At 41.5% G+C, this 13,983-nt stretch overlaps 1 protein-coding gene across 1 annotated transcript in view; it reads left to right on the forward strand.

Annotated features, from left to right (window-relative positions):
- JAK1 (Janus kinase 1) overlaps nucleotides 1-13,983 on the forward strand; it is a 51,823-nt gene that overhangs the window by 18,355 nt on the left and 19,485 nt on the right. The window contains exons 2-4 of the mRNA XM_027651815.1: nucleotides 9,760-9,838; nucleotides 10,665-10,863; nucleotides 12,409-12,532. Of these exons, the coding sequence (XP_027507616.1) occupies nucleotides 9,833-9,838; nucleotides 10,665-10,863; nucleotides 12,409-12,532 (329 nt within the window). The 5' untranslated portion in view covers nucleotides 9,760-9,832. The remainder of the gene's footprint in view (nucleotides 1-9,759; nucleotides 9,839-10,664; nucleotides 10,864-12,408; nucleotides 12,533-13,983) is intronic.

The raw sequence follows: 13,983 nt of genomic DNA on the forward strand, positions 1-13,983 counted from the left end.
GCTGGAGTGAGTCCAGAGAAGGGAACGGAGCTGGGGAAGGGTCTGGAGCACCAGGAGCAGCTGAGGGAGCTGGGGACACTCAGTCTGGAGAAAAGAAAGCTCAGGAAGGACCTTCTTGGTCTCTGCAACTCCCTGATAGGAGGGTGGAGCCAGGTGGGGGTTGGGCTCTGCTTCCAGGGAACAAGGGACAGGACAAGAAGAAACGCCCTCAAGTTGTGTCAAGGGAGGCTTAGATTGAATTCTAGGAAAATTTTCTTCCTGGAAAGGGCTGTCCAGACCTGGCACAGCTGCCCAGGGCAGTGTTGGAGTCCCCATCCCTGGAGGGATTTAAAAGCTGTGTGAATGTGGCACTTGGGGACATGGATCAGTGGTGACCTTTGCAGTGCTGGAAGATTTGGACTCGATGACCTTAAAGGTCTTTTCCACCTAAATGATTCCATGATTCTATGATTCTATGATTCTTCCTTGGGTTGTCCATTTTTTGCCACGAAGTGCAAAACTTAAAACATTTTTTCTTTACACACTGAGCCAGTGTAGGCCAATAACTCTCCCTGGGAACTTTTTGAGTTGGAAAACTCCGTATTGTTCCCTTTCCACTGAGCATGTCTCTTGTGCACCTATGTGGCTAAATATAAATTTATTTTTTGCTTTACTTTTTATTAGAGTGTTAATTAATCTGAATGCTTCCAGTTTTTCAATAATAGTACCTCCTTGCTACATCCACCATTGTTAGAACGTTTACCTTCAGTTTATCACTTGCTTCAGCATTGGAGAGCAGTGGTGCAACTTTTATTTATTTCCAGACATAGTCCCATTTGCTGTAGTGAGAAGAATGAAGCCAAGTGTCTAAGAAAGCAAAACCTTCTTCCAAATACAGTAGTTAACAGGTTTAGTACTAACTCTCCTTCAATAGTTTTCCAACAAACAGGTTTTAGTTGGAGGTCAGTGTGTGTGATTTCCTAAGCTCTGGGTGGCATTGGTGTCGCTGCTGTGGAGCTCATTTTGTCCTGTAAATTGGTCTCAGATGTTGTGGCTTTCCATGGCAGCTCTTTTGCAAGAGAACGTTTGTGTATAAATGATCTCCCAAGCAACAAAAAATGATCCATTCATAGGAAGGAGCAGTTTCCCCACAATCACAGGTATCAGTAGCTCCCTGTCCAGGATGCTGTGGTGGCCTGCACATTGTGGGCAGTGGGATGGGCAGGGAAAGCTGGAGTCACTCCTGCAGTCGTGGAAAGGAGAGCTACAGTCTGTTATCACGTGTAGGTGGTGGTTTGCACAGTGCAGCAGAAATCATAATGCAGCTGCAGAGGAAGAGTTAAAGCTGTTCTTTGGACCAGCACTTCTAGTTTTCTAGACCTGGAAGCACAGCCAGTTGAGTGGGTGTTTTTTTGACTATGGTAGGGCTTCACACTATGCAGAGAGACCAGCTGGAGTCTCCTTGATTCCTCCTTAGTCAAGGAACACCGAGTGCAGATAGCTGGTGTTGCCATATTTTCCCTTTTGCAGATACTGGGAGAAAGGAATGAGAGAGAAAAACTAAATGTAAACCCCGTTTCTTCCTCGTACTAAGTTTCACTGAGCCAGGTGGCAGGCTTTCCAGGAATTAGGTTGTACCTGGAGGACAGAGGTGCCACACGGAAGTCATTCATTGTTAGGATGGACGTTTTTGTTTCTTGGTTTCAGCAGTTGTGTTGGCAGCAGCACAGCCACCCAACAGCAGAGACCTGGGCTGAGCTGACTGAAGGAAAGGTGCTGCTTCTGCAGGGGCCTGGGGAGGTCAGGTGAGGACAGGAGGTTGGTCCCTTTTGTTTGGTAGCTGTAAAACTTGTAAGACAAGTCTTTTGCTGAACTGAATGAACCTGAAGCCCCGAGGGTAAGACCAGAGGTGATCTGAGCTTGGGTGTGAAGTTCCATGGAAATCTTTCTTGTAGCACCATTCCTGTTGTGTTTTACCTCGGCCTTTAGAGATGTGTGATGATCTTTAAAGATGAGTGATGGCCTTCAGAGATGTTTTTGCATGGTGACTTATGGGACCACACAGCTACAATCAGCACCTCCTTCCCTACTAGAGCACCTGCTACTTTACAGAGATTTCTGCAGTTCAAATCTCAGCTTTTTACTGTGTTGCATCCAAAAAAAAAAAAAAAAGTATTTTTAGTCAAGTCACTATCATTAACCTTGTAGCAGGATGATTTTAACTTAATAAAAGAGGAACAGAGAGCACAGAGAGGGTAAGAGACTCTGAAGATCAAATTTCTCTTGCTCTCCAAAGCCCATGAATTTCTTACGGAATTGTGTGGTTTTCAACTATGTTATAAAAGGAATGTTTAGGTAGGGGATATCTTTGTTGGTGGTTTGCTCTTAGCAGGACAAAGATACCTGATGAAGTTTTTTTTACTTTTTTTTGGGACTTGTTTTAAATGGCAAACTCTTAAGAGTGAACTTTAACAATATCTTCTCACCACATTAAAAAAGAAAAAGACAAATCATCAAAAAACACTTACCAAAGTGCAAAGCCACCACAGGAAGCACAAGACTACCAGAAGCCATCTGGGGGATTCAAGACCTATGCCATGTGCACAGTAGATGTTGACCACATAGCTCGAACCTCCTTAAGACCTTTTGAAGTGATCTGAATGGCGGCGGCTTAGTGACACTTCTTGTTAAACCAGATCCAGTGCAAAGAAGTGCCACTATTTCAGTTTGTTCTTCTGAGAGCTGCTGTGATCAACTTGAGTTTGCTCTTTGCCCTCAGTAATTCCTGCTCTGTGTGAGGTACCAGCACTGCTTCTGGCAGCTCATCTCCAGAGCAGGATGATGCTGGGCAAGTTCCCTCTCTGGGGTAGAGAAATTTGAATGTAGCAAAACCTCCCCTGTTGCTTGTTCCTTCTTTGAGGCCTCCATGTGTGTGGTGGCTGATGGCATAGCAACTAGATGATTTTAAGGTCCCTTGCAACCCAAACAAGTCTGTGATTCTATGGTGAGGGTAGTGTAGGGGGTGAGGTGGAGCTTGTTTGCAGCCCCTCTTCGCTGCCACCATTGTAGTGTGCAGTTGGTGCTCCCCAGCTCTGGGGAGGAGGAAGAGGGGGTGGAGACAACTGGGACAAGAGTCTCCATTTTATGCTACAGGTTGAAAATGAAAAAGGTTCAGAACATCTTTAGCTGCTCTCAAGGAAGTGGCTACAGGGCCAAAGCAGGAGGGAAGTGACCGTGTGTGGTTGCTGAGCTGGGAGCTCTGGTATAGGGGGCTGTGAGCAGCCGCCGAGTCTAGGAGTGGGGGAGCTGTGCAGCAGCTCTGTGGTCACCAACAAGTCTCAGCCCCTTTGCACGTTTTACATACCCCCAAACTAGAAAGTTGAAGCCTCTGAGAAGTTCTCCTACTCGGTGTTTGGAGGAACTTGTTTCTAACTCTACCTCTCGTGCTGGAGGCTGCAGGGTGCGATGTGGGAGACCCAGGCTGGTTGCCGCTGCTGATTTCCTGGGTAAGTGAGCAACTCATTTAATCTCTTCTCTACTCATTTGCAGAAGAGATGTGTTCATAATGTTTCTTGTGCTGTCCCACCAGTCTTGGCTTTGCTAGATATCAGCTGGTTGCTTGTTTTGGTTTGTTTCTCACTAAAGATCTAAGACACAATCGGAAATCCGGATGCTGTCGTAGTAAATCTGTGCCTGCTTTTTCCTTAAAAGCAAGTAAAATGTAGGATTTCCTTCTTGAGGAGCACCAGTGGATCATTGAGGTGCTCATTGTGCCTGTTTTGCAGCAGGGGGGTACAAACAACCCCCTCCCAGGTACACTCTAAGTAATTACCCAGCATAAAGGAGCGTGGAACAGTTCAGTGCCAGAATGGGACCTGGAGTTCAGCTCTTCTCCACATGCACAGCCTGTGGAGCAAATGGAATCAGTTAAGTGAATAAGGTGGAGGTGGGATGGACTGTGGCTTATAAAACTTGGGTTTTGAGGAGAACTTGGAGCTCCAAGAGCCCAGAGAGGTCCCAGAGATCAAGTTTCTTCATCAAACATTTCAGCATGGTGGGATATCTGAGATTTTAAGGCTTGGGAGAGCAGGATGAAGTGACCTCTCTTATTCCAGTCTGGTTCAAGAGGGGAGTTGTTCTGCAGTTACAGACCTTCATCTGGAAGGTGTGAACGATGAAGCTGCTCCACCTCCCTCCTGGTGGCTTTTCCTGCTTAGGAAAGCTGCTGATAGTTCCCAAGTATTCAGGAAACAAAGGGACCTTGACTTATGAATTGGTTTTGTGGAGGAGTGTTGGACAGTGAATCCCCCTTGTGCTCCTAAACCCCAGCACTGTCCTGGCCACGTGGCTGCTCCTGCCACGTCCGTGCATGGGGAGTTGTGTGATGACGTTGGCCCGCTCTGGTCCTCCAGTGGGCAGAGAATGTCTCATATGTTGGAGTGGTTTTTCTTCCATTCTGTGTTCTTTTCCACTCCTGCCTCTCTGATGGATCTGTACAACAACTGCAGCGTGTTTTCCTCCCTCGGCAAGGGTAGAGCCATTCCCTGGGCTTCATCACCTCCTCATAGACCTGAATACTGTGCTTAACTCTTGAGTTGAAAGAGTTACCGTGTGTTAGCAGAGCTGGGGTGTGACCCTGTGTTCACTTGCTGTGTGCCCCAGTTCCCAGTGAGGAACATTATATTCACTTCTATGGAATTTTTGCTTTTACCTGGTACACAGAGCATGTGTGTAGTCCTGCCACATCCTGCTCTAGTGACCTTTGGGGAATCCCAAAAGGAACAAACTTTCCACAACTCTTGTTTGCAAGAAAATGTGCATTTGGAGGTCTTTGCCACAATGACTGATTTTCCTGAAAGTTTTTCCACACATCTGAGCTGAACATCAGGAAACCCCTTAAATCAGCGTGGTGGCACTGGGAAGAGGCCACGTTTCCTGAAGATCTGCTTCATTGCTGGGAAGATGACATGGCTCTGTGCCAGAGAACTTCCAACCCTTCTGAGAGGTGCAAACTACTCCTTGCGTGCAGCACGGGGATGAGGAGAACATAAAGGAAGGAAAAGGATCATTAATGCAGTGTCCAGGCAGGAATAAAAACAAATTGTCCATGTAAATGACTTTAAAACTGGAATCTCCCTTCAGTCTTTGTAGTAAAGCTCTGTTTTTTAGATAATTGGCTTGTGAAGAAAAACTAAATGACATAAAAATCATGTCATTGTTGGAAGGTTTCCATGATGGCTTGAGGCTTGATACCTTTGCCTCCAAGGAAATTGATACTGTTTTAGCTGAGGATTGGTTACTATTGCCTGGATAAGGTTGTAAGTGGCTCAAGAATTGTATCATTTGAAGTTGCTATTGCACCAGAAATTTTGAATAAAAGACAGTTAAGTACACATTTATAACTCTAGAAGCAAGTTATAAAAATCTAGTTGATGTGCTCATTGCAGGGGGTTGGACCTTTAAAGGTCCCTTCCAACCCAACCCATTCTACAAGTCTATGAAAAATTGTTGATCACTAGAGAAACCCAGTCCATATCCAAAGGAAGAACAGTCTGGAAAGGTCAGGTAATAGAGAGGAAAATGTGATTTTGTGTTCGTGTGCATGTTACTGCCTCTGCACCAGGACATTAAAGGTGGCACATTAACACGCAGCTTTCTGAGAGGGCTGAAAAACTTCTTCCCACACGGGTGACACGTCACGAAATTCAGAGAAGGAGCTGAAACTGTGTTGGAAAAGCACAGGAAACGAGCAGGGTCAGTTCTCATAGAGCAGCAGTGAGTTGAGTGGGTTTGTAAAGCTGGTACAAAGTCAGTGAACACACCAGGACTCTACTTCCTCTGCTTTTCAGAGCTAAAAATGGAAATATAGAAGATCTGTTAATACAACGAAGGCGGCTGAAACACCCGACCATGTTCACCCTGTTTTTCAGTTCTTAAGAACTTTACTGCACATTAACTATTTTTGATGAAAATTTCCATTCTGTGCCCTCTCAGCCCCGTTTTAAAGTAAAATTTTATGACATAGATCAGCCATATCACAGTCTGAATTCTATAGAAAAACCCAAGAGGAATTAGTAATTCTGGTTTTGGGGCAGAGGTGAACAGTATGTGGTGAGATCACTCTGACTAAAAGAATAAAGTAAATATAATAATAAAATAAATAAATTGTACATTTGGTAATAGTCCTGTAGAAAACAAATAGCTTGTGATCATATATATAAATTTTCAATAAGTCTCCAATAGGTTATGCTGGATTAGATGCATGTCCTGTGCTGTAAAGGCTATGACAAGTTTCTTGAGCAGGGTGTTGAAAAAATAAGAATTGAGAGCTTTTGGGCTGACATAAAGTATAAATAGCACAAAAATGACATTCCCTACATGCCTAAGGAAAGTTTGTCTGTTACTGTCTGAGCCTGAGCAATCACAAACATCCCCAGGCCCTGTCCCTGTCACGAAACCAGAAACTATATTGGCTGAGAGGGCAAAAAAGAGGAAGAACTTGCAAATGGTGCTTCAAAGTGAGTTTTGGTTTGGTCAGATTTTATCTGGGATTTTCCTTTACTCATATTTTAGGGACTTTTGCCCTTGAAATGGACCTTCCATCTTTGCCTTTTGGTTCCATGGTCTTTGTTTATGGTGGAAGTGTGCTGGTGGTGGAGGTGGAGCAGGGCTGCTGTGCGGGGTCAGGTATTGTTTTTGTGGCAGAACTCCCCAAAATAAGCAGGAAGCAAAACCTGCATTTGAAATCCAAGCAGATCTCAGCTGGGGGGTTCTTCTCAAAACCTGTGTGTGTTTTGTATTTTTTCTCTGCCTGTTAAAATGTTTCATGAAGGGAGACCAAAGGGTGTTGGGTCTGTGGGGTCTGGTGGTCCTGCTCCTGGCAGACTCTGCTTGAATCTGCTCCACCTCACAGTGCCCTTCTTTTGGGAAGTGTGGAAAAATTTAAGTGTGTCCCACTGAGAACAAGAAAACTGGGTTGGGACAAAATCCCAACAAATCTTTTTGTGTGCTCAGGTGGGGATCCTGAACTGTGTGTGGCCTCGCTTGAGCTCAGCTAGCTGACATCTTGCAGTATCTCCCAGCTGATGGGTTTATCCTCTGTTTCCTTGTTAAAGCCCAGTTCTTTTTGTGTTGTGGGGTATTTTTGTGGAGAGGACTCTCTCTGTTGTGGAAATGTCCCAGCTGCACTGGAGGCTTGGGAACCAAGACTGGCTTTCCAGGGCTCCTCCTTCCAAGCAGAAACTTAGCTCCTTCCTTCTGGTTCAAGGAAGATTTGCAAATAGTTTCAGAAGTATTTAATATCTCCATCTGCTTTTTCTTAGTTTTCAAGGCATGGAAAATTTTAAAGGGGTTATTTAATAACGTTGTGCATTTGGTTTTTTGCTTAAAGATGCTGGAGCTCCTAGGCTTCAGCCACTCTTCCTTTACTAAAGGACATCTTGGCCATGGCAAGTCATAGGCAGGAACTTGAGTTTCTACCAAATATCATTCTCTGCCAAATATTTCATTAAGTCTTAATAGTTTAATAACCAAACAACCCACCTTTAGAACTTCCTCTCCCTATTTTGTGACTTTTCATCCTTGATACCAAAAATTTGTGAGGTCTTTGTCTCTGTGTGAGGAAAATTGCTTTCTGTGGACTCCAGATCTGTTCATTGGCATCATCCAAAGGAATTAGATGTGAGTTTTGGCAGTCGTGGGTGCCTGGTTTTGTGTTTGTGTCCCAAATCACTGATTTTGTGGTTGTAACCCTTGCTGAAGGATGAACCATCATCCCCATCTGCTGGTGGTACCCTGGACTGGGGATTTGCTCACTCTGCCATCCAGGTTCTCTGTATCACTTCTATTAAGATTAAACAATTTTGTGAGTCAGAAAATTCTCAGTCACTTAAAAAAACTATTTACAAGTTCTCAAAGCTTATACTGAATTGACCAGTGGAGTAATTATGATTAATGTACATATGAATACACTGGGCAAAAGGTCTCAATACTGTGAGCTTCTACATCTGAGCAAAAGCCCTTTCACTGCTGGCAGTGGGGAATGAGTTCATATACAAATGCTATAGGAGACAACTACCCCCAAAGCTGTACTCAATGAAACAATGCCCACATTTATCCAGTTCCAAAGAATTAGATCTTAAATAAACACAGTTTTACCATTTTATGAATATTTTTTGGCTGAGTTAAGTATGTTTTCATCCTGAGTTAAGTATGTTTTCCATAGGCAAAGCAATGAAAATTAATTTTCTGTGTAACATTTCTGCCTGTTGGATGCTGCAACAGAGTCTGGAGAAGCTGCCCTAGTGCTCTTCTGGCCACAACCTGTCCATACCATAATACTGTGTTGGTCTGGTGAGGGATGCTGAGAGACAGCAGGAGTTTGTCCTGGTCAAAAGAGACATTTTGGAAAATGGAGATGCATTTTTAAAATGGGAATTCCTGACACTGAGCATGGGAGTATCTGGAAAACTCGTTAGTAAATAATAAGTCAGAGATTGTATGTTGGCTTGTTTGGTTCATTCCACAAAGTGTTTTGTAAATGAAGCAGTATTTAAGGATTTTTTTAGGATTATGGGAATTGCTGTGATTAAAAACAAGAGTAGGAACTATTAACCAAACCAAAGACGGCTCTGTTGAAAAGCAGCACGTTTGATTTATGAATCTGCAAGAAGGCACTGGTTTTATATTCCCCTCACATTTTAAAACATCTGGACAATCTTTTTAATATTATGCCCACACAGACATCAAAATATATTGAGCTTCGCTTACATGTCATTTAGAAGGGGGTGTTTTCAATTAGATTAAAGTTAATATCTTTAACCTTTTGCATTTAAATTTCGTGGTGGTGTGCAGAAATAATTACTGACTTGTCTCTATGTTCCAGTAATCATGCTCTCAATTATTTCTTCCCCATATTATTGCCAAGGGGATGTGTCTGGAAACTCAAATTTGGCATTCAAGTGGCAAGGATGGAAGGAACATGCAGTTTAATTGTGAATGTGTACTGTGCTGTTAGATGTTATTTTTTTCTGTGATAATATCACGGTTTTTGGGCACTTCGCAAACACAGGGAAAGCTTTTGTGGCAGTGTCAGAGTTTCTCCAGACTGAGCCTAAGGCTTTTGAAGCAATATTTGTTGAAGTCTGCTCTATCAGATTAAAGGCTTTACACTGTTGAAGCAAAACCAATACACATTTAGTTTTAAGTACATTTTGGCAGAGATAGGGGAGAAGGAAAAAAGGGGGGATGGAGACTAGAAATGGAGGAATCTTTCAACCTCACATGAGGGATACCAAACCAGCAGTACTGTCAGGCTTATTTTAAACACATTATTTAAGTGATAAGCTGGAAAGGGAAGAAACAGGAGATACTAGGAAAGAGTTGGAATTAGCAATATGTAGGTGAAAATGTGAAGAATGGAGTGACTTCGGAAGCCATGAAGGAGATAAAGCAGAGAGGAGAACGTTCCTGTGGTGTCCCAGCTGATGGTTACAATGACTGTGACCTCAAACTGAAAATATGGAAAAAAGCCAATGGATAACCAAGGCTTTCCATGTGTTTTTTGTTTGTAACTCAGCCAGTGCCCGCAAAGAGTGAAAAGAAATCAGTGTATTCTTGTTGTGGCTACCTTTGGTTGAGACTAGATCCACATGTCAATGATAATAATGTAAAGATCCCTTGGATTGCATAGGGCATTTTATCAACCTGATAATTTAATTTGTGCCTCAAACTGTACAAAGCCATTCCTGACAATTTTAATTGCTCCCTTTTTTTTTTCAGTCGGAGTCAAGTTGCTCCTGGAGAGGTGCAGACAGTCCATTTCAGTTGTGTGGAGGATCCCACAGTCACATAAATGCAGGTGTGTTGGTTTTGATGTTTGGGTTTTGTTTGTTTTTCAGTGGGAGGATTAATTTCATAAACTGTAGAATTGGTGGTTCGGGCTTTTGTTGTTAATTGAGCTAATACTTAGTAAAACATGGAACACAGACCCCAAATCATCTGTTTCCTTTTGGCTCTTTCTATTTAAACACTGGGTATAAAATGCAAAATGCATTTTCTTTTGTGTCAGAGATGTCTTCTTATGCATTCTTGGCAGTCTAAAAGCTTTTGCTTTAAGTCTACTTAGTGCTACTCTTTCATTCTGGAGAGAGAGAGAAGTAGTAATAAAAAATAACTCTGCAATAAAGCTTATTTTACCATGACTCATTAAGTATCAGGAGTTAAAAACACAAAGGGTGAGAGGGGACAAAACAATCAGAAATATTTAGCTGTTAAGGGGACTGTAAAAATAGAAGCTGACTTTTTAAAAAAGGAAACATAAATTGAACTGTTTATATTATCCAGTCTCAAGTGCTGTTTTTCAGCCAATTAGGTGCCTAAGAATGTGAAAGTTATTTGTGCTTTACGGTAAGAAAGAAACCTTCTAAAACAGTTGTGGAACCACCAGAAGAGAAGGGAATTATTTGAAGCAGAGTTCCCAGAAACAGAATAATCAGTGACATTTGATTTTTCACTTTTCATCTCGTTGGTTTGGAATAATCAGGTTCCCAATGTGAAGATTTTGAGAAATGTGGTGCCTGGCCCATCACAGTAAGAAGTGACCTCACTAAGTGATGGATTGGTGTTCTGATAAACATTCAGACTCTCCTTCACCCTTTCCTTAACTATTTTTCCTCTGCTTTCAGTATCTAAACGTAAAAGAAGATTGCAAAGCCATGGCTTTCTGTGCAAAGATGAGGAGCACAAAGAAGAGTGAAGTAAACCTGGAAGTTCAGCATCAGGGCTTAGAAATCCTCTTCTACCTGCAAGATAAAGACCCCATTTGTTATACCAGTGGGGAGTTCACCTCGGAGGAGCTGTGCATTGAAGCTGCCCAGAGGTGTTGTGAGTACAAGGATTTCATTTGATTTGATTTGATATGATTTTATTCCCAGTATCGAAAGCGATGCATCCTCTGCATTTGAGTCAGTGTTTGTACAAGCAATGTGCATTTTTTGTGGTCTAGGATGAAAACTTTTGCCGAGGGGCTGTTTGGTCAGTTCTTAAACAGGATCTCTCCTGTGTTGTGTCACTCTGGTCTGTGACTCAGCAAAATACTCAAAAATATATGTAATTCTCCAGGAAATAGTTCATTAAATCAATGTTTATCTCAAAACCCACTGTACTTTTATATTTACAATTCTGAGGTTGATTCCTGCCCTGAAGCCAATTTTGTGTCCCCATGGAACACTAAATGTTATTCAACTCATATGGGAGTGGTGAATCTGGCTGTGTAAACAGGTGAACTGGGCAGGAGTTTTCCTGCAGCTTTAAAATGATTTCTTTTCCCAAGTCACCTGGATTCTTGGAACATTGAATACCCTTCAGTTCATTTGCCTAATTGCTGCTCTTCCATTGGAAAGGTGAAAATGAGTGGGATCTGCAGGACAAACCTCATCAAATAAGTACTGATGTGATTTTTTTAATAGTTTTAATTGAAGTCAAGGGTATTTAACCACCCACCTATTTCTGTCAGCATGGAGGAGCCCATGTACTGTGCAGGTTCTCCCAGTGATTTCTGCTGGAAGTTTAAAAACTTTATAGAAGTTACTTAAAATGAGCTTTTCTTAAAGGAAGTCTTTCTACCTTCTCTTGTTTTTTGCTAATTCCACTGCACACAGCAATGAAGTACAAATTCTTTCCCATTTGAGCAGGGCTGTGATGCTGGTCCCTGCTGGAATGTTATGATGGCACCTGTATCCTGCTTGTTACTTGCACAAGTCAGTGGCTGCCCAACCCCACCTTCTGTGAACTTAAAAATTAGGCTCAGATTTTATTTCCTTGGCTTCTCTTCTCCCCAGTTCACAATGGAAATAGTTTTAGTGGATGCTGCAGGAAACAGGAGCAAGGAATTCAAACAACAGACCTGTAAACACTCCACAGCCTATTTTTCTCTGGGATGGTGTAAATGCAAAGGTTAAAGCAGGTCAGCCTGGACATACAAGTCAAAGTCTGTTCTTTGTGGAAATCCCTCTGTTCAGTGAGCAAAGAATGTGACAATGGCACATTCTGCTTGTTTGCTAAAACCTCTCTGAACTATGGGGGCAAAATTCATTCATAAAAGAAAGTGGGGCTATTGCTGAGTGGTTTTGTTAAAATACTTGTTTCTGTGATGTGGGAAAAGTAATTTCCTCTCAAATTCAGGGCAAAGTCAGAATTTCAGGATCAGTTTCATATTGGAAGTAGCTGTTTAATGCACAATAAAACAGAAGGATTGACCCAATGTGCAGGTTCTGCTTCAACCTTAACTTTCTAATATATTAGAATATTCTAATATACCAGTCTCAGTTTCTTTTCAACCTGAAATATTTACTGTCTGCATTTGGATTTTGGGTGTGTGTTTGCATTGTGGCCTTGTGATTCACCCGTTTGTGTATTTTTCTGTGCCAGCTGTGTCTCCTCTGTGCCACAACCTCTTTGCACTGTATGATGAGAACAAAAGGCTCTGGTATGCACCAAACCAGGTCTTTAAAATCGATGAGAAAACATCCTACAGGCTCCACTATCGCATGAGGTAAGAGAAAAACCACCTGAAAAATGATCCTCAACCACATTTAAATGCTCCAAAGTCTTATTCCTGAGCTCCCTGAAGGAGCAGGAAAGCAAAACCAAAAGCAGCCGCTTGTTTTGCACAGCTTTGATAAGAGATGAACAGCAGAAGGTTAAAATATCTCCTGATTTCTTTTCATCTTTGCTGTCTAACCTTGAAAAAAGGCCCAGGAGTTGAAAAACTACAAGAACTCATATTCACAAAGCTGGGAGTGAACAAGCTAAAAGCTAAATTGAAAAATTGGCTCAGAAACATTGGGGTTTTTATGTCAGTGTTTTCATGTTTTGGTTTCCATTTGAAGTGCTCCAAGTGAGCAATATTCCTGGCGAAGGAGATGGGAATTTTACTAATGTTTACTTATTTTGCTATATTGGTTTACTATTTATATTTACTATTACTTACTAATATTTGTATATAATCTATATTATATCATATATAGTGATATACATGTGTTTATATATTATATAATCACAATATATTATTTTATATTATGTTATTTATATTATTATTAATTTTATTATTATTTATTTACTAGCACATTATGCTTCCTTTTTTAAATTTAAAAATAATAAAAATATTGTTTTTATTCTGACTTTTCCTCTTGCATCAATATGAGCTTTAAGCATACAACATAGGAGAAAAATATATAAACTAAACTTTGCTTACAGGAATAATTAATTTAGAAACTTCACCCATTTTCCTAAGGCAAGTCAACAGATAATTTTTGTCAATTCTTCAAGACACAACTGTAAGAAAATAAACTTTTCAATAATATTCCCTCTGTGCCTTAAAATGTAATCCTCACACCCAGGGTCAGTTCGGGATACAGGGAGATACAAGCTGAAGGCTTTGCTGATCCTTGGACTGTAGGTGTTTCCATTTGATCTCTGTCAGACTGGAATTGTTATTCTTGGATGAACTGCTCCAAGGAAAAATTACTGACAGTCATCAAAAGTCTTTGCTTTTCAAATAATCATAATCCCAGTCCTTATTTCTGGAAGAGGAAGAGGACACCGTAGTCTTTTCTTTTTTCTCTAGCACAGTCTATTAGTGCTATTAATGACTAAACCTTGGCTAATCTCAGATTTAAACAGCTCTGATTAAGTTGGGCAGATAAACACCACACAGTAATGGAATTGAGTGACTCTAAATGAGGTTCTGAGGACTCTAATGGCCTCTTAGAGAGCATTGAGAGCCCTTTCTTGCTTTGAGATCACTCACTTTAACAATAGACTGAATAATACAACATTTCTGGTGTAATGTGAACCTGGAGGTTTTCCCCTGAAACTCCTTGTTTTTCTCAGTAAAAAAGGTGTTGTTTTAAAAGTGTAGTTTTGGGGATTTAATCCACTCATGAGAAGTGTGATGCACTTTGTAATTCTGGTTTAAAAACCGGGTTTTGCTGTGTTTGGTGG

Source organism: Corapipo altera, unplaced genomic scaffold (genome assembly GCF_003945725.1).
Source record: "Corapipo altera isolate COAL_440 unplaced genomic scaffold, ASM394572v1 57, whole genome shotgun sequence".
In the NCBI taxonomy this organism is placed as follows: Eukaryota; Metazoa; Chordata; class Aves; order Passeriformes; family Pipridae; genus Corapipo; species Corapipo altera.